The sequence below is a fragment of the Chelonus insularis genome, unplaced genomic scaffold (assembly GCF_013357705.1).
Source record: "Chelonus insularis isolate UGA/USDA-ARS -01 unplaced genomic scaffold, ASM1335770v1 contig_24_pilon, whole genome shotgun sequence".
In the NCBI taxonomy this organism is placed as follows: Eukaryota; Metazoa; Arthropoda; class Insecta; order Hymenoptera; family Braconidae; genus Chelonus; species Chelonus insularis.
Window position 1 is genome coordinate 144,833 of NW_023276446.1, and position 19,483 is coordinate 164,315.

A 19,483-nucleotide genomic window follows, 5' to 3' on the forward strand; every position below is an offset into this window, starting at 1 on the left:
TAACAATATTTCTTTTAATTTACAGAAAATGGTACAAAATTAAAAATACGACAATAACAATGTTCATTGAACTATATAATAGAGAATCATACAGAATTCTAGGATTGTAACGATATTACGATTTATTTTTTTTATGATTTTCATTAATAATTTTTTCGACACACAATATTACGAATATTCTTCATCTTAGCATTAACTCCAATATTGCCAATCTTCATAAATATATTGAATAAATTACATTACATTATTACTATCAGCTAACTAGCTTACAACTAGTTATACTAAACTAAAATATTCATTATGATTCACTATTTTAGCCAAATAGTTCAACTAGTTTGAATTATTTTATGGTATTTTTCCTACAATTGACTATAAATCAACGATTAGCATGTACGATTTATCAACTATGAGTTAACCATAACTATGAGTTTACCTTTATATCAACTTATCATAGACGTATTATTTTATTGATTGACTTAATTGTAATTAAGAGTTGTTTTTTTGGAAACGTTACTTTTCATTTTTTTTAGAAGAGAAAGGTTGCATTAATAAGATTAACAGTTGTTTAAACATTGCACATCAGTTAACTAACCGTTTTTTACACACATTGTGACCATGGCTACAAAGTTGATAAAAAGTTGCATCAAATCCATCAGGAATAACAGTAATGAGCATATCTAGTTTACTTTTCTTTCAAGAAAAATGTTTTTGTCTTATTCGTGTAGTACAAAAGAAATTTTAATACAAAAATTTTTAAATTTAAAAGATAATAGCTGATTAATAAATATTAGATAGACATTAAAAAATTTGATTTGAGACTTCGGTCATTAAAATTTTTAGTCATTGCTGTTAAAAAATAATTATTTCATCAAATCTTAATGATTTAAAAATACATCATATTGAGAATGAAGAAAAAATGAAATTTTTAAAATTAATGTAATACTCGATTGATTTTTCATGACATATAATAATCATAACAAAATAATATTGATTACTGAGTTTGAAAAATATATTTTTTGGTTAACAAACTAGTAATTTGACGTTAATATTAACTAATTGTTCAAATTTTTAACAACCCTTAAAAAATAAAATGATCAATACCTCTACTTAGTAAAGTCAAAATTTTCGTTCATTCATACTGTTACAGAATTGGTTTTTGGCAAGTTTAATGCAACTGTATTACTAACTGTATTAACAGTCTCATTTTTGTTAATTCTGTCAGCACTGACTATATTAAGAGCAGAAATTTTAGCTCGCTGATAAGCAACAACTGTATTTAAGCTCAATAACCTGTAATTTTTTCAGTGTATTAATACAATTTTAAAAAACTTTAGACTTGTTGAATGTATAGCAGAACCAAGGAAAGAGTAGTCTCGATTTGGGGTCAAATCTCACGCCTCCTAATAAAATCTTATGAGGACGTGACATTAGACACCAAATCGAGAAAGATATCTCTTTTCTTAGTTATTGTTTGATATAAGAAACTCATACCTTATACAGACGTACATAACCAAAAGAGCTGCACCTGCAGATAACATTCGTATAATTGGACTTTCTACTAATTGTATAAGTATCCAAGCCCCAGCAAATGTGCCACACATTGTTGTAATAATTGCAATTGTTTGCATCCAATGACGAGGAGTCCAACTATGTTGCCAGTCTAATCTAGTTGCGTGTTCGACATTATATTTCGTACCACAAACTTTACAGATTAAACTATCAGCATTCATTGAACTCTATGTGAAATAGAAACATTTTATTATCATCTTTCAGTAATAAAATAATATGTTATTGAATAACAAGAATGATCCAGTAAATGTATACCTCTACAAGCCATCTGCGTAAGCAGTCATGATGGACGGTACTAACATCACCACGACATTGACACGGTTGAATTAATGGTCCAGCATCCTGAGTCTCATTGTCATAACAAATCCAACAATCTTTACTATTGAGCGATCCACTACTAGATAGTAGTTTTGTATCTACAAGTTCACGTTTTTCTTGCAATTCAATTTCTTTTGTGTACTTTGACTGATCTAAATCCAATCGTTTAAGAATTCTTTTTGGATTAAGAATCCATAGTTGTTCTGGGCTATTTGTAATAACAAAGTAAATATTAAATGGAAAATATCAACAATGTATTCAATGATGTTATTTTGGATTGTTATTGTTTTTTTCGAAAATACTACCTCATACAATTCCATAGTACACAAGGAAACCATAAAGCTACTCCAACTTCAATAACACGAAAAAGAATATTATGCCAGTTACGACTGTATAAAGGAACTCTGTAATTAATTAATCGATATTTTTATTAGAATGTATACTTGTTACTGAAATAATAGTATAAAGAATATACTTCGTCTTCCAAAATTCGCTGAGTGTTTCACTAAAGAGAAATCCAACGACAACAAAGAGCATAAATGCTTGTGATAAAATTCCAAATCGAGATTGATGCAGTTGAGAAGTATTAACTTGTTGTAAATTAATTGGTTCAGATGATGTCGATGGAATCGGTTCAAAAAGTTTAGCAGTCACTGACTCTTCAACATTTTTAACATTTTGGGGTGTGCGTATGTTTGTAGAAATTGAAGTAACTGGATGCTGAGTTAAAAAGCCTCCACGAATCTAAACGAAAAAAAAGAAACAAATAAGTAACATAAGCAATGAACATATAATTGTTTTTGTGTTTTTAAAAATAAAAATAATTAATAACTAATTTTGTCAACTTTACCTTGAAAAATACTTCAACTCCATAGATTAAATAAAACACTACGACTATAAACAAAAGTACCGCATAGCAGCCATTAAAAATGTGAATGTAAAAACTTTGATCGACTTCAGAATTCATTTGAGATACGATTAGCTCAGCCAAAAGTAAAGAGTATGTAATAATGTTGAAAACAACAAATCCTAAGAATGATTTTGATAAGAATTGTGGCTTATCAGTTCGTATGTCACGTATGTGAAATACTTCAGCCCAAAAACAAACAATTAAAGATGATCCGCTTAAGAGAAGAGGATAATAAATAGATGACAATGTTCTTGCCCAACTTTCTTTGAATGCTGTCTGAAAATCATTAAGTAATCGTTATTAAAATGAATTTCTTGCAGCAAATAATCAAATAATGTTGATGTCGATATTTTTTTACCGGACAAGTAAAGTAAGCTCCTCGGACTGCAGTAGCTAAAAAAACAATAAAATAAAGAACTTTTTGAGTAGTAACTCTACAAGCTCTTAAAAACGATGGTGCTTTCATTTTCTGCCATTCAGCTATAATACACATAACTAGTTGTGTTAAACAAACAAACGCCAGAATAAAAAACATCGTTGCGAAAGCTACATAATAGCTAAAATTGGGTGAGTGACAATCACTTCCATCAAATTGGATCTGTAATAAAGTATTTTAAACTATAATTTCTTTAATAACATAAATTAAATAAAGAAAATGATTTTGATCAATAGCATTATTTACAGTTGTTTTAATAAAGATTTTCATTCTATATAATTAAGATGTTGAATAAAATAAATAAAATGCGTTGCATAAATAATAATGTAACTAATCATTTAACTGGACTTATTGAGTTAGATATGAATCTATTATTGAAAGGAATACAATAAATATTTTACCTCACACAGACAAGTTCCATTGTGACATTCACCGTGACCAGAACAATTATCACTGCCACAAGTACTATTCCAAGCCATCATTCCGAATTTCATAAGTAGAGACAAGGGATTTTGTGTACTCAAAGTAATCATTTGCTCCATGATGGTAAATTCCCACCACGAGCTGCACTAAGGCAGACTAAGAAAAAATTATTAAAATTTATACAATAGTTCATTATAACTTAAAAAAAATGCACGTTACTAAAAATTAATAATAATTATAGTAATTCCACAACTATGACATTGAACGAATAATATGTACATCATTCGATGCACTTCTAATTATTTGAACTTGAGAAAAAATGTATTTTCAAAGCCATGTTTTTACAATAGTTTAGTTGAATTGACTTTCATCAAAGAAATCACGTACAACTATACAAAAAATAATGTAAAATTATACAAACACAAACTTTAATCTTTTTACATATGTGAATTAACATGTGCAAAATATATTTCAAACGCATAGATTTTTTATTTTCGTCAGAAGAAATAGCTCATATATAATTACCGTGTCTAAATTTTTGTAAAATTCTGTAAAAAATTTTTTAGGAAATTTCTATTATCAATAAAGAGACAATATATATTTTAATTACAGTACAACTGAAAAACACAGGTACACCTGCGGTACAATTGATGATGGTTTGATATCTCACATTAGTCAGCTGTTTTACTCATCAATAGTTTTTTAACATCAAACTATAAAATTAAAATACCACACATACAATCATATTTTAACGAGTACTATTCGACTAAATATTACTTTAGATGGTGTATTATCAATAATTGATCATTAATAGTTCATAATTGTTTTGTTTTATAAAACTGAAAGAGAATTTTTTGTGACTGATATAACGGACTGTAGTCAAATTTATACTTACATGTCGAACTTATATATATATATGTCGACTAAGAAAAGAGTTCCTCAGTTGCTTCAATGCTTTCGGGCTCCCCACCACTGATTTCTTACCCCTTCTACCACGTTTTCGCTACTGCGCAAGCGTACAAGAGCACATGAGGAACTCTCTTCTCAGACTGTAGTACATTATCAGTTTCTGCTCGAAAGAAAGCATTCAGAAAAAAGCGAACGTGGTCAAATGGACCCGAATCGAATGTAGAGTTTTTTAAGGCTGGGCTGAAGTCAGAGAGGCGACTGATTCCCCCTATCCAAATATATGGGTTCGGGAAATTTCTAATTTCTTCGCCAATTTACAATTATTTCTATAAAATTAGGTACCAAATCACAGAAAAATTAATGCCGGACTGACGTAAACAACAATTTTTTGTATATAGCGAATATTTTTATTAAAAAAATTAGAAAGAATCATGAAAAAATTATGAATTGACTTGCCGCGCTTAAATTTCAAGATGGCGGCCACATCATTCAGATGAAAAATCACTAATTATTTCATTTTTATACGTTTTTCGCCCGAAATTCGTGTTTGCGTCAGTCCTTGCCACCTGTCTGAATGTCAAAAAAATCAATTCATAGTATAAAATTGAATAATTTAGAAATAATTAGAAATCTTGTATTCCAGATGATATTCTCCGGAAAATTAGTTTGAAAAAATTCTGATAGGTGACAGCATTATGCTCGCAGATGACCTCAGTCATCCATATTGAAAAAATGCTCAATCCGTATCCAGAACTGATGGTGCCCTGCATTTTGGTGAGTAATTTGTGTATGAGTGTGTACGGGTAATATATGTATGTGATGTAAACATAGTTTATCACTTCACAATGCCTTATACTTTGGTGACTATTGCAGTAATCAGAGAGAAGACTTCTCTCTGCAGTAATATAAATGAATATGATGATACACATTGAACATTAATTAATGTAATACCTGAAAATAACTTAAAATACATATATTCATCCATTATTATTATTTCTATTAGGTATAAATGTCAACAAGCGAGCTTAATTCCAAGTCTACGGATCAAAGCATGTAGTTTAAGATGAATAAATCAATTCCTATTGTCTTTTAAAGACAACACTTTCGAAAAAAGAGAATTCATAGTAACTTGTTCCTCACCCTCAGCTTATTTTCAGAAAAACAAGTTGTTTTCCGTAATTAATTGGAAGAATAATTTAATCAAATATATGAATTAATTTATAAGTATATAAAGTCACTTAAGCAAAAAAAAGAAAAAACAATTGCCTATGGCTGGAATCGAACTCTGCCCAGCAAAATAAACGATTGGTGCGCTTCCACTGAGCTATTATGATTTCAATAATGTGAATGATACTTAAAAACTATATAACTATATAAGCTGCAGGCTTGGGCACAGAGAGTGGGGGTAGAGCTTGCCGGTGAAGTGTCGGAACTCGCCGCGGATTGTTTAAACTATTTTTTATTGTTAATAAGTTGTTAAAAAAGGCTATTATCAATGTATTTGTACAAAAAAAGGTTAATGGCCCTGTTCAAATATTTTCTCATTTGTCATCGATTAATTGAAAAAAAATTTTACATAAAAATTGAAATTTAAAACTCATTTTTGATGTCGAAATCGAATCTTCTGACTACAGAGCCAGCATATTTTCATTTGCTTTGTTTACGTTTAGATATCATAAGCTTCAGGCTTGGTAACAGAGGGTGGGGGATGTGCTTGCTCGTCAACTGTTCGAACTCGCAGTTTTCTCTGAAAAATAAGACGGAGATAGATGTAGTCCAGTCAATATAGGAGGCTTGGCTCCATTTGTCTTGAAAATTTTTGTACAAAGGGCAATTTTTAATTTTCTAATGTCAAAATATCCGTAATGACCTGTAGAAAAAATGTGCCCAAAAACGAAAGTGCTCTGATTTTTTTTTATATGATTTTTTCGCATTTTAGTGGTCCCGTGTATCTAAGCGAGACAGCACAATAGGCGGCACCACGCGCTAGAGAAGGACATAACTATCGGAATGAAAAAATCGTATTTTCGATAAAAAAAATTGTAGTTTTCTTGTTCAATATTATTTTATTAATTATTTGATGAACAAAAAAAACCTACAAAATCATCAATTTCTTAAAGTTGGTAATTTTTTCATTTATTTATAAAAATTTGTTTTTTTATTTATGTATAAAAAATTTCTTCATTATAGTAAATAATATATTTATTTATTATATTCATTTGATTATTTTTTTACTTTTTTGGGTCAAATATTTGCCCAAAAATAAGTAAATAAATATCAAATGAATATAATAAATAAATATATTATTTACTATAATGAAGAAATTTTTTATACATAAATAAAAAAACAAATTTTTATAAATAAATGAAAAAATTACCAACTTTAAGAAATTGATGATTTTGTAGGTTTTTTTTGTTCATCAAATAATTAATAAAATAATATTGAACAAGAAAACTACAATTTTTTTTATCGAAAATACGATTTTTTCATTCCGATAGTTATGTCCTTCTCTAGCGCGTGGTGCCGCCTATTGTGCTGTCTCGCTTAGATACACGGGACCACTAAAATGCGAAAAAATCATATAAAAAAAAATCAGAGCACTTTCGTTTTTGGGCACATTTTTTCTACAGGTCATTACGGATATTTTGACATTAGAAAATTAAAAATTGCCCTTTGTACAAAAATTTTCAAGACAAATGGAGCCAAGCCTCCTATATTGACTGGACTAATAAATATATTCTGTGCTCTGTCTTGCTCGAAACAGATTATTCAAAAATTTGTAAATTTCTTGGTGCCCTAAGGCTCCCTTTTTGTAGTGCATCCCTGAAAATTATCATTTTTCGAACGATTTCCCTGTTACCTACTCAATTTCAATTGACGTCAAGCTTCGGCCTTTCGCCGCACAACGCGAGGGCGTAAAGTCAACTCCGGGAAACTTTCTGACTTCAGCCCAGCCTTAAGGCTGCTGGGACAATAGGGGTTTTATTACCCAAGAAAATTTTTTAAAAAACTCTCTTCAGGTAGAGATGTGAATCGGTAATTGACGGGTAAATTTACCGTAAATTACCGGTAAAAAACGCGTCAATGACCAAGCCTGTTTTACCATACCGGTCAGAAAAATGCTGATCTCTGATTGGTTAATACATGTCCAATCACAGTTTAGAATTCCCAATGGCATACAACTGTTTATTTGTTCTATCAGGTGTATATTTTCATTTTTATTTGTTTATTAAAAATACTGATAATATTTAATATAAGAAAATTCAATTTGTAGATAAGGATTTTCATTGAGAACTTGGTGCAATGGGGGAGAACAAATCAATATATAAACATCAATTATAAATCTTGGTGATAAATTAAATCTAAATAGTGATAAGGTATTAAAAGATTTAACAGATTATGTGTCAGAATCAAGTATGTGGAGTTACGACTACGTTAAGCGAGCAAGTATAATCACTTCAGCATGTCAATGGTGGCAAAGTATTTGCCAAAAATCTTCGTTGAGCAAAATAGCTGTGGCTATATTGACTTTACCTGCAACATCAGCTGCAACCGAGCGTTCCCTTAGTACACAAGGATGGATTCATTCATCTAAAAGAAATAAGTTAAGTATCGATAGAGCTGGAAAAATAACATACATTGCAAGAAATTTAAAATTACTTAATCCTTCACCAAAAAATGCAGAAGAAGAATGGGAAGAAGATGAGGAAAGTAATAAAGGAGAGGATGAAATAAGTGAAATTTGTGCTGAGCATGAAGAAGTTGAATTTTTAGAAGAAGAATTTACTCAAGACTAATTAGTGATGTTGATGGAATTGAATCAGTATTAGACTTGTTATTTCCTAATGAAATATGTCAATTATTATGTGATATTACTAGTTGATAGAAACTATAGATTATATGGTTTTATTTTTTCATAAATAATTTACATAAAAGTTAAAAAAGTCAAATTCTTTATAATATGTAATAACGAAGGATTATCTATTTTATAAAAAAAAATGTACCAAAAACTTAACTAAATAAACGTTTATAATAATTTTCAATATATTTATTATTTCTGTCCTAACAGTCAAAAATGTAAAATATTTTTTTTATTACAAATTACAAAATTTTTTTTTCATCTTATAATAATTAATTAGTTTTAAATTAACAAGTGCAAAAAGCAAAATTAACTTAAGCAAATTGGCAAGCAAGTTCGAAAGCAAGCCATTTCCTCGGTAAAAAGCTCATCATATTCATCTATATAGATGCGAATGACCGGTAATTTACGGTAATTACGCTGACCGACGGCTTGACGGTAAATTTTACATTCAGAATTTTTTGACGTCAGAATACCGTCAGATACCGGTAATTTTACGTGGTAATTACCGAATTTTCTATTACCGGTAAATTCACATCTCTATTTTCAGGTACCAAGTTCCAGGCCTCTCAAGCGGTCCCAATATTCTTTAAAAAAAATATTACACACTCCTTTAGTGTGATTGCGTATGAAATTTGTCCTAAAAAAATTCATTATTACAATTAATTAAATAAAAAAAAAAATAACATTGATAGGCTTGACCACAAAACCTACGTTTCCGTAGTCGAGCGTGTTACCTCTGAGCTGTTACAAGAATATTAAATTGGTTTTATAGCTTTTATGTATGTTGCGAACAGTGCTGGTAGGACCTTTTCTATTTAAAAATTTGTGCTTGAAAATAAACTGGCTTAGAATTCTTGTAATGTGAGTAAAAGAGAACACAAATCTTATCTCTTTTCTCTCTTAGATTAAGGGGCGTGGCTGAAATAAACCGTTGCAGCGCCATCGCTCGATGGGTTCACAGAAACTTTCATGTTGTGACCTGAGATTACCGACATGTTGACCGAAACTTCGTCCGGATTTTTAACACAGCATTGGACTTCTATACTGGTCTCTCTTCTCTGGTAAAGTTCGTTTTCTTTCGATTCGAGCATTTATATAGTTTATGACACAAAGCATTCATTTCTTTCAGAAAAATTCATACTAAAATTTAACCTGATGCGAAAATTTTTTTTTGTGAATTGATGCGTAGTTGTTAACATTGAAATCCAACATAACATATCTAAATAAATTCATGTGTAGAGCAAATAAGGGTCGAGCTATCTGACAATTTTGTACGTTAAAAAAACTTGTTTAAATAGTGACTACCAGCAAAATGGCAGCGGCAGATTCATCCACCGACGATAGCCTATATCCGATTGCAGTTTTAATTGATGAATTGAAAAACGAAGATGTTCAGGTAATTCTAATTTATTATTTCAAGTTTTGAGTGATTTGATAAATTATTAAAATTTATCATGAAATAATATCTGTTGGATATGCGGAACTTAACAAGTTAAAATGCATTGCTTCTTTTTTTTTTTAATTTTTATTTTGTAAACAGATATTTATATACTACATTTTATAACTTTATGTAAAATTGTAGAAATTTGATAGAATATTTATTGGATTTTTATTAAGTTTTTCAGTACAGAAAAGAATACGTAACCAATAGGTTATTAATAATGAGTGATAATCAAAAAGTCCAAAAAATGATTAAATCAATCCAAAAACAATCAACATTCATTAGCTCCCCAGTGGGAAGTTATTTAATAATGTTATTATTACAAGAATTTAGTTGACATATTTGAATAATAATTACCTCTTGATTTGCAGTTACGATTAAATTCCATCAAAAAACTATCAACTATAGCCCTAGCACTTGGAGCTGAAAGAACACGTAGTGAGCTTATGCCATTCTTAACAGAAACAATTTATGATGAAGATGAAGTTTTATTAGCACTTGCTGAACAACTTGGATCATTTACACCATTAGTTGGGGGTCCTGACTATGTGCATTGTCTACTGGTATATTTTAACTTTTTAAATTGATCGAAAGTAGTAAAATATTAAATTATCTATATTAATTGAATTAATATTGTAGCCGCCACTGGAAGCATTAGCTACAGTTGAAGAAACAGTAGTACGTGAAAAAGCAGTCGAATCTTTAAGAATTGTTGCTAATCAACACAGTTCGTCGTATCTAGAAGACTATTTCGTTCCTTTGGTTCAGCGTCTTGCATCGGGTGATTGGTTTACATCAAGAACTTCAGCTTGCGGTCTTATTAGCATTTGCTATCCTCGCATTAGTCCAACAATGAAAGCTGAGCTCAGAAATCATTTTCGTCATTTATGTCAAGATGATACACCGATGGTTCGTCGAGCAGCAGCATCTAAATTTGGAGAGTTTGCTAAAGTTGTTGAAATTGAATATCTTAAATCAGATTTGATACCGATGTTTGTTTTTCTTGCACAGGATGAACAGGTATTTTTAGTATTGGTTGATTTATTGTAGTATATAATATCAATACTTTTTTATACTATTTAAGGATTCAGTACGTCTTTTGGCAGTTGAAGCATGTGTCAGTATCGCATCTCTTCTTCAACAAGAAGATGTTGAACAATTAGTTATGCCAACATTCCGTCAATGTGCAGCTGATCAATCATGGCGAGTTCGTTATATGGTGGCTGATAAATTTACTGATGTACTTCTTATGTTTCTTTCAAGCTAATTATTATAAAAAAAAATTAATCGAAAACTAAATGATTTTTTTAAATTACAGCTACAAAAAGCAGTTGGGCCGGAAATAACCAAAACGGATCTTGTTCCAGCTTTTCAAATACTTTTAAAAGACACTGAAGCAGAAGTTAGAGCAGCTGCAGCTGAAAAAGTTCGCGAGTTCTGCCAAAATCTTGATCAATTTAGTCAAGAAAATATTATTATGACCAGCATTTTACCTTGCGTTAAAGATCTTGTCGCAGATCTTAATCAACATGTTAAATCAGCTCTTGCTGGAGTTATAATGGGTCTCAGTCCGATTTTAGGAAAACATAAGTAAGCATTAAAAAAATTATTCATAATTTTAAAAATATGAAAAAATACACCATTTAATAAGCAATTTTTCCTTTTTTTTTAGTACTATTGAACATTTGTTGCCATTATTTTTAATGCAACTTAAAGATGAATGTCCCGAAGTTCGATTAAATATCATCAGCAATTTAGATTGTGTAAATGAAGTTATAGGTATTCAACAGTTATCTCAATCTTTATTGCCAGCAATTGTAGAACTTGCTGAAGACTCAAAATGGCGAGTGAGACTTGCTATTATTGAATATATGCCGTTATTAGCTGGACAATTAGGGGTTGAATTTTTTGATGAAAAGTTAAATTCTTTATCGATGAACTGGTTAGTGGATCACGTATATGCCATTAGAGAAGCTGCGACTTTAAATCTCAAAAAATTAGTAGAAAAATTTGGTCCTGAATGGGCACAAAATACAATAATTCCTAAAGTTCTAAATATGTCTAGAGATCAAAATTATTTGCACAGAATGACATGTCTATTTTGTATTAATGTAAGTATGAAAGTTTTATCAATTTTCACGTTTATTTATTCTATCGATGGTAGTTATAAGTTTACTGATGAATCGATTGTATTTAAAAAATTTCTCTCAGAAAAAAAATCACGGTACGTCAATTAAATTATTAATTCAATGAATAAATAGGTGCTAGCCGAAGTATGCGGTCCAGAGATAACAACAAAAATTATGCTTCCAACTGTATTAGCAATGGCAAATGATAACGTTGCAAATGTAAGATTTAATGTAGCAAAAACTCTTCAACGTATTGGGCCTTACTTAGAATCAAATGCTGTACAAACACAAGTGGTACCTGTTCTTGAAAAACTTAATACAGATCCAGATGTTGATGTTAAGTATTTCGCTTCTGAAGCAATTGCCGGAATAGCAGGTAAGAATTTTTCACTTTTTTATAAAACATGAAATAAATTACTTGTAGTAAATTTAATAAATATTAACGTAGTTGTTCTGCAACATTAGTATATTAAAACTTTAATGAAATTATCGAAGAATGCCGGTAATGATTATTTAAATTAGTGTAATTTTTCCAAATTTTATTTTAATTAGATCATGGGTAAATTGTTAAAATTCTCAAAAGATAAAATAAACATTCGCTTATTAATAAAATATAACATGATATAATGAATATTTTTTCAGCGTAGGTTAACCAAGTCTGCTGAATGCATTTATACTAATCTTAATAATATAAAAAATACAGTTACTCAAAATACATGTAAAGGAAACGAAAGTTTGTACGAGCGAAATAACTGATAAACATACATATTTTGAAAAGCAAAAAAAATCAATAACGATAAAAATGAAAAAAATAACAATAATGGTCTTTTTTAAATATAATCGCTTGACACCAGACATTGTTACAACAAACTAGACACATGGCAGAGAAAATTCAGTAAGAAAGAAACATTATAATTAGTCACTTTAAAAATTAGCAACTAATGTTAACTCGACTTTGAAAATTTTCTCGTATTTGTATACCTATAATAATATACTATGAAATAGTTTTAAATATTCAAATGAATTGAGATCATATATATTCATGTAATACTTATGTCACTGTCTTTATGATTAAAAATAATAAACTGAATAATTCAGTAATGCTGTTCATTTTAAATATTATCAGACTATTCATCTAACATCCATAGTTAAAAATTATTTTTTACATGTAAAAACTTAAAATTATATAAATAAATTTGAATTATTATTAACAGATTACTTTCTAACTAAAAGTATTTGCAGAGGAAACACCTTTTGTTCATCGAAATTTTGCAATTTTAGTGGAATTAAGGCTGGGCTGAAGTCAGAAAGGCAACTGATTCCCCCTATCCATTTGGGATACATGGGATCGGGAAATTTCTAATTTCTTCGCCAATTTACAATTATTTCTATAAAATTAGGTACCAAATTACAGAGGAATTAATGCCGGACTGACGTAAACAACAATTTTTTGTATATAGTGAATATTTTTATTAAAAAAATTAGAAAGAATCATGAAAAAATTATGAATTGACTTGCCGCGCTTAAATTTCAAGATGGCGGCCACATCATTCAGATGAAAAATATCTAATTATTTCATTTTTATACGTTTTTCGCCCGAAATTCGTGTTTGCGTCAGTCCTTGCCACCTGTCTGAATGTTAAAAAAATCAATTCATAGTATAAAATTGAATAATTTAGAAATAATTAGAAATCTTGTATTCCAGATGATATTCTCCGGAAAATTAGTTTGAAAAAATTCTGATAGGTGACAGCATTATGCTCGCAGATGACCTCAGTCATCCATATTGAAAAAATGCTCAATCCGTATCCAGAACTGATGGTGCCCTGCATTTTGGCGAGTAAATTCTGTATGTGTGTGTACGGGTAATATATGTATGTGATGTAAACATAGTGTATCACTTTACAATGCCCTACACTTTGATGACTATTGCAGTTAGGATAAATGAAAATGATGATACTCATTTAACATTAATTAATATAATACCTGCAAAAAACTTCAAATACATATATTCATCCATTATTATCATTTTTATTAGGTATAAATGTTAATAAGGAAGCTCAATTCCAAGTCGGCGTATCCAAGCATGTAGTGTAAAAACAAATATACATTAACTCAATATCGAGATTATGCTGGCCATGTGGTTAGGGCGTCAGAGTTCTATTTTGCCGGGCAGGGTTCGATCCCAGTCATAACCAATTTTTTTTTTTCTACTTTATTCGTTAGATTAGCATGTAATTATAATATTGACATGCTATAATTAATCTTTTATAACAATTTGATTTTTTTTTCTCTTTATTCATTGAATTTATTGACGCTAAGTCGAAAAATATTTGAACAGAGCCATTAACTTTCTTTTTGTATGAATACATTGATAATAGCCTGTGTTTAACAACTTATACATCTTTACATGTATTAACAATGTTATGTTATTAACAAGTTAATCATATTATTATCAACATTGAAAAGTAGTTTAAACAATCCGTGGCGAGTTCCGGCACTTCGCTGGCAAGCTCTATCCCCACTCTCTATGCCCAAGCCTGCAGCTTATAATTTTTGAGCATATATAAATGTTTTGTAATCATAATAGCTCGGTGGTTAGCGCATCGATCTTTCATTTTGATGGGCAGGGTTCGATTCCAGTCATGGTAGTTTTTCTTTTCTTTTTCATTTGTTAGATTTGCATGTAATTATAATATTAACATGCTAAAATGAATTCTTACCAACGATTTGATTTTTTTTTCTCAATTATTTATGTAATTTATCGACGCCGAGTCGGAAAACATATGAACAGGGTTATAAACACTTTTTTTACTATAGCTATATGAACGTAGCTTTTTTTTAAGCAATTTAGAAATATTTAGAAGTAGTTGAAATAATCCACGGGGATTTCCGGCACTTCGCCGGCAAGCTCTATCCCCACCTTTCGTACTCAAGCCTGCATTATACAATTTATAAACATAAACATAATATCAGAGATGATGTGTTAGCTCTGTGAGTAGAACACCAACCTTTCATTTTACCGATTAGGGTTCGATCCCAGTTATAGCCAATTTTTTTTTTTTTTTCATTAAAATTTTATATAAATACAATAATTGGTTGTTTGTATAAGCTCAAAATCAATTCCTAGTGTCTTTTAAAGACAACATTTTCTAAAAAAGAGAATTCATAGTAACTCGTTCCTCACCCTCAGCTTATTTTCAGAAAAACAAGTTTTTTTTCGTAATTAATTGGAAGAATAATTTAATCAAATATATGAATTAATTTATAAGTATATAAAGTTACTTGAACAAGAAACAGAAAAAAAAATTGCCTATGACTGGGATCGAACCCTGCCCAGCAAAATAAAAGGTCGGGGCTCTAACCACTGAGCTATTATAGTTCCAATTATATAAACGATGCTTGAAAATTATGAGCTACAGGCTTGGGCACAGAAAGTGGGGGTCGAGCTTGCCGGCGAAGTATCGGAACTCGCCGCGGATTGTTTAAACAATTTTTTATTGTTAATAAGTTGTTAAAAAAGGCTATTATCAATGTATTTGTACAAAAAAAGGTTAATGACCCTGTTCAAATATTTTCTCATTTGTCATTGATTAATTGAAAAAAAAATTTTACATAAAAATTGAAATTTAAAACTCATTTTTGGCATGATAAAATTGCAATTACATGCAATTTAAATAAAAAAAAAATTTTGCCGCAATTGGAATCGAACACCGTTCGGTAAAATAACTGTCGAACCTTCTGACTATAGAGCTAGCATATTTTCATTTGCTTTGTTTACGTTTAGATATCGTAAGCTTCAGGCTTAGTAACAGAGGGTGGGGAATGTGCTTGCTCGTCAACTGTTCGAACTCGCAGTCTGCTCTGAAAAATAAGACGGAGATAGATAGATATATTTTGTGCTCTGTCTTGCTCGGAACAGATTATTCTGAAATTTGTAAATTTCTTGGTACCCTAAGGCTCCCTTTTTGTAGTGCATCCCTGAAAATTATCATTTTTCGAACGATTTCTCTGTTACCTACTCAATTTCAATTGATATCGAGCTTCGGCTTTTCGCCGCACAACGTGAGGGCGTAAAGTCAACTCCGGGAAACTTTCTGACTTCAGCCCAGCCTTAAGGCTAGGCTGAAGTCAGAAACATCTGATTCCCCCTGTCGAAATGTATAGGATCGTAGGTTGTTAATTTCTTTACTAATTCATGTTATTACTTAAAAATTTTGGTCCAAAATTAAACATAATTTTATGTTGCAATGCGCTCGATAGAAGTGTTAATGTCTTAATTGATTTTTCTACTTGAAAAATAAAAAAAATTAAACAATTATAAATTAAATTGTAATTTCTTTCTAATTAAAAAATTATAGATTGGAAACTCAATGTAAAAAAAATCATACTCGCTGTTGGTAATTGCTCATCGGGTACAAACCAGGCATTAATGAAGCCGAATGTACACTCGGCGTCATTAATGCCTGGTCCATCAAAAACTTTGATACCATCGGAGCAATTATCGATGGAGTAGTTTTTTTTTCAAACAGAGATTCTACATCTAAATTAATTTAGAAAGTTCATGATTAAATACCCTTCTAGATAGTCCCTATAACAATACACTATCCCCACTAAAAAATTTTTAAACCTTAATTTAAAGAATAACAAGAAAATTTAAATAATGATAATTATATTTTAATTATAAACTTAAGTTTATAATTACTATAATCAAACTAACATTAATGATTACGATTATTTCGTGATGACTGAAGAGGTAAGTTTAAATTATAATTATCATTATTTAAATTTTCTTGTTATTCTTTAAATTAAGGTTTAAAAATTTTTTAGTGGGGATAGTGTATTGTTATAGGGACTATCTAAAAGGGTATTTAATCATGAACTTTCTAAATTAATTTAGATGTAGAATCTCTGTTTGAAAAAAAAACTACTCCATCGATAATTGCTCCGATGGTATCAAAGTTTTTGATGGACCAGGCATTAATGACGCCGAGTGTATGTAGAAGACTAGAATATAGAGTAATAATATCTATGTGCGTATCTGTTGAGAATAACTTTATTTCTCATAAAAATTTAAATAAGTTGTGTATTTGTCTCGTATATTAAAATAAATAATAGTATAATATTGTTATAAACAGTTCTTTTCTCGACTGTAAATTCAGTTAAATTGTAATGAAGTGCAAATAATTTATTTTCCAATCAACATGGCAGGCGATAATACTGAAGATACTTTGAACGATGTAGACAATTCAGAAAAATCGAGAGATAAACTTGATTTTTGTGTATATTCGAACTCTGGTAACGAATATTTAGATACTATTGAATTTATTTCATGCCCTGAATTCCAATTTTCCGTAAGTAATGAATTCAATATTAAGCTATAATAATTAATCAAGGTTAAAATGACTCATATTATGATTGTTGTATACAGACATTAGCTTGTTATATCTGCAATGGTTATTATGGTCCATGTTTTGAGGAACCTGTTTGTGCAACATGTCATGCATTTTTATTTCCGGATGATACTCCTAACGATCTTCCGATCTTTAGTGAAGTAAGTATTATAGTTTGTAATTGGTAATAATGAGGTTTATTAAATTAATTTAACATGTTATTCATTCCGTAGAAAACCGATGATGAAGACTCAGGCAATGATGAACCGATAGATCTTTTTTATAATGCAGAACGAAAAACAAGTCAACTCCAAAGACCTCATACATCATCTCAAAATACTACAGATGACGATTCAGTCAAAGTTTATAATCAAATTCCTCAAAATTCCAAGCAATCTAAAGATTTTCTAAGGCATGTAGATCATAAAAAAGAATCTCAAAGTTATAATAATGGACAAGGGTTACCTCGAATACAAAATTTACCATCAAAAGATAATGGTGATCGATCAAGTTATAATCGTTGGAATTCTCCGAATTCAATTAATAATGGAGAATCATCAACATCTGGAAGTTTAGCAAAAAGAGTAGAGCTACTAACTAATCATAAATATACTGAACATGAAACAATTAACGAATCAGGATTAGTTGAAAGATTGCCGCCAGAAGTTCTTCTAGCAGTATTTTCTCATTTAGATGATGTTAGTCTTTGGTCAGCCGCTAATGTTTGTAGAAGATGGCATGGATTATTATTAGCTCACATACCCCCACAACAGTGGCAACAGCATGTTAAACATCGTTGGCCTTTATATAAAGCAATAGGTTATGTTGATAATTGGTATAAAGTGTATGATTGTTTAGCATCATCAATGCCTTGCCGAAGATGTTTAGCTCAAATGTGTTTACGTTCAAAACCAGCGACAGTAGAAGAAAACTCTTGGAGACGGAATAGATTGAGGACAGAATTAAAAAGTTTAAGAACTGACCCACCCGAAGGTATTGAAGCTACACCATTAGACATAATGTGTTGTCATTGGCAAGCAACAATAACAGGACCAATAGGTAGTCCATATGAAGGAGGATTATTTTATTTATATCTTCAAGTTCCGTACAGGTAAGAAAAGTTATTTAACTATATGTCATTTCATAAAAAAGTGAAATTTTATATATTTAATAAAAAATATATTAATTGTTTTAGTTATCCCATGTGTCCTCCAATAGTAAGATTTTTAACAAAAATTCTTCATCCGAATGTATCCAGACATGGTGATGTTGGTATAGATTCAATTCATCACAATTGGTCATTAGCTTTAACAATATCCAAAGTCTTAATTAGTGTTCAAAGCTTACTAACTGATCCTTACTGTCATATATGCATGGAACCAGAACTTGGACGCATGTACACAAATAATCGAGAAAGATTCGAAGAAGTTGCTAGAGCTTGGACTTGGAAATATGCAATGCACGATGTGGTAACATGGTCTCAATAAATATTAGTTGCATCTTTTTGGTAAAGATTTATTGAAATTTTTTTTGCTATATAGAATTAGAGCTTTCGTATTGGTTTCACACGTAATATGTATAATCCATTTTTTCGTGTTGAGAATTATTGTTTTTATTATGATAAATAAAAGAAACTAAAAAATTATAGAGAAAATAAATGTAAAAAATTATTAGAATTTAATATACGTAAAAATAAACCATAGAAAATAAAATAACTGGTATTCCTAGCGGTCTATTTCTCGAGAACAATCTGTGAGGTCCGTCATCGTCATTTTCTATGATCTTCCGGTTTCGTGGTAGGTAAAGAGTAAAGAGATTTAAATTATGTAGTTATCTTGATGATTATTGATGTTGTCAAGTTTTTTTCTTTTTTAAATATACTATAAAAACAAAAATATATTTTTCATTTTTATGAAAACAATTGAATGAAATTTACTAACTATGGTTACATCTGAATTAAACTTAAAAATAATTATATAATTAATGTGTATATAACTTGTTTGATATTTCACAGAGTCAATAATAATAAAATAATTTCTATTAATCGTTACAATGAGGTAAACAAAAAGATGATTACCGTTGTAATTAAACTT

The 19,483-nt window shown here is 29.9% G+C and overlaps 4 protein-coding genes across 9 annotated transcripts; 3 read left to right on the forward strand and 1 right to left on the reverse strand.

The window, feature by feature from the left end:
• Nucleotides 1-918: 918 nt before the first annotated feature.
• On the reverse strand, nucleotides 919-4,575 carry LOC118064729 (uncharacterized). Of its 5 annotated transcripts, none has more exons than XM_035079546.1 (9): nucleotides 4,182-4,534; nucleotides 3,635-3,812; nucleotides 3,156-3,395; nucleotides 2,738-3,073; nucleotides 2,363-2,631; nucleotides 2,193-2,291; nucleotides 1,825-2,095; nucleotides 1,492-1,736; nucleotides 919-1,290 (listed from the first exon to the last, which is right to left on the reverse strand). In XM_035079546.1, the coding sequence occupies exons 2-9, from the start codon at nucleotides 3,773-3,775 to the stop codon at nucleotides 1,134-1,136; spliced, it is 1,758 nt and encodes a 585-aa protein (XP_034935437.1). In that variant the 5' UTR covers nucleotides 3,776-3,812; nucleotides 4,182-4,534; the 3' UTR covers nucleotides 919-1,133. The 5 variants fall into 5 exon arrangements, with proteins under 5 accessions (XP_034935437.1, XP_034935438.1, XP_034935436.1 ...); XM_035079547.1 differs by lacking the exon at nucleotides 4,182-4,534 and adding an exon at nucleotides 4,552-4,575 and having other exon boundaries at nucleotides 1,134-1,290; XM_035079545.1 differs by having other exon boundaries at nucleotides 1,134-1,290; nucleotides 4,327-4,534.
• Nucleotides 4,576-7,727: 3,152 nt separating this feature from the next.
• Nucleotides 7,728-8,430, forward strand: LOC118064672 (uncharacterized). The gene is made up of 2 exons (XM_035079438.1): nucleotides 7,728-7,767; nucleotides 7,840-8,430. The coding sequence occupies exon 2, from the start codon at nucleotides 7,982-7,984 to the stop codon at nucleotides 8,360-8,362; it is 381 nt and encodes a 126-aa protein (XP_034935329.1). The 5' UTR covers nucleotides 7,728-7,767; nucleotides 7,840-7,981; the 3' UTR covers nucleotides 8,363-8,430.
• A 1,091-nt stretch (nucleotides 8,431-9,521) lies between these two features.
• Pp2A-29B (Protein phosphatase PP2A regulatory subunit A) lies at nucleotides 9,522-13,095 on the forward strand. 2 transcript variants are annotated; one of them, XM_035079486.1, is made up of 8 exons: nucleotides 9,522-9,823; nucleotides 10,240-10,431; nucleotides 10,508-10,888; nucleotides 10,953-11,108; nucleotides 11,187-11,458; nucleotides 11,541-11,979; nucleotides 12,130-12,373; nucleotides 12,640-13,095. In XM_035079486.1, exons 1-8 carry the CDS (start codon nucleotides 9,740-9,742, stop codon nucleotides 12,642-12,644), a joined length of 1,773 nt encoding a protein of 590 aa, XP_034935377.1. In that variant the 5' UTR covers nucleotides 9,522-9,739; the 3' UTR covers nucleotides 12,645-13,095. The 2 variants fall into 2 exon arrangements, with proteins under 2 accessions (XP_034935377.1, XP_034935379.1); XM_035079488.1 differs by having other exon boundaries at nucleotides 12,645-13,095.
• A 3,896-nt stretch (nucleotides 13,096-16,991) lies between these two features.
• morgue (modifier of rpr and grim, ubiquitously expressed) lies at nucleotides 16,992-19,203 on the forward strand. Its single transcript, XM_035079479.1, has 4 exons — nucleotides 16,992-17,351; nucleotides 17,429-17,551; nucleotides 17,624-18,501; nucleotides 18,586-19,203. Exons 1-4 carry the CDS (start codon nucleotides 17,202-17,204, stop codon nucleotides 18,875-18,877), a joined length of 1,443 nt encoding a protein of 480 aa, XP_034935370.1. The 5' UTR covers nucleotides 16,992-17,201; the 3' UTR covers nucleotides 18,878-19,203.
• Nucleotides 19,204-19,483: the final 280 nt, after the last annotated feature.

Bases quoted from the DNA above. Each gene is read 5' to 3' on its own strand.
- LOC118064729 (XM_035079546.1), bottom strand. From the start codon at position 3,775: ATGGAGCAAATGATTACTTTGAGTACACAAAATCCCTTGTCTCTACTT. The intron at 3,074-3,155 runs GTAAAAAAATAT...AATGATTTTCAG, and splicing joins GAGCTTACTTTACTTGTCCG to ACAGCATTCAAAGAAAGTTG. The intron at 2,632-2,737 runs GTAAAGTTGACA...TTTTTCGTTTAG, and splicing joins GAGTTGAAGTATTTTTCAAG to ATTCGTGGAGGCTTTTTAAC.
- LOC118064672 (XM_035079438.1), top strand. From the start codon at position 7,982: ATGTGGAGTTACGACTACGTTAAGCGAGCAAGTATAATCACTTCAGCA.
- Pp2A-29B (XM_035079486.1), top strand. From the start codon at position 9,740: ATGGCAGCGGCAGATTCATCCACCGACGATAGCCTATATCCGATTGCA. The intron at 9,824-10,239 runs GTAATTCTAATT...CTTGATTTGCAG, and splicing joins TGAAAAACGAAGATGTTCAG to TTACGATTAAATTCCATCAA. The intron at 11,980-12,129 runs GTAAGTATGAAA...ATGAATAAATAG, and splicing joins CATGTCTATTTTGTATTAAT to GTGCTAGCCGAAGTATGCGG.
- morgue (XM_035079479.1), top strand. From the start codon at position 17,202: ATGGCAGGCGATAATACTGAAGATACTTTGAACGATGTAGACAATTCA. The intron at 17,552-17,623 runs GTAAGTATTATA...TTCATTCCGTAG, and splicing joins ATCTTCCGATCTTTAGTGAA to AAAACCGATGATGAAGACTC. The intron at 18,502-18,585 runs GTAAGAAAAGTT...TAATTGTTTTAG, and splicing joins TATCTTCAAGTTCCGTACAG to TTATCCCATGTGTCCTCCAA.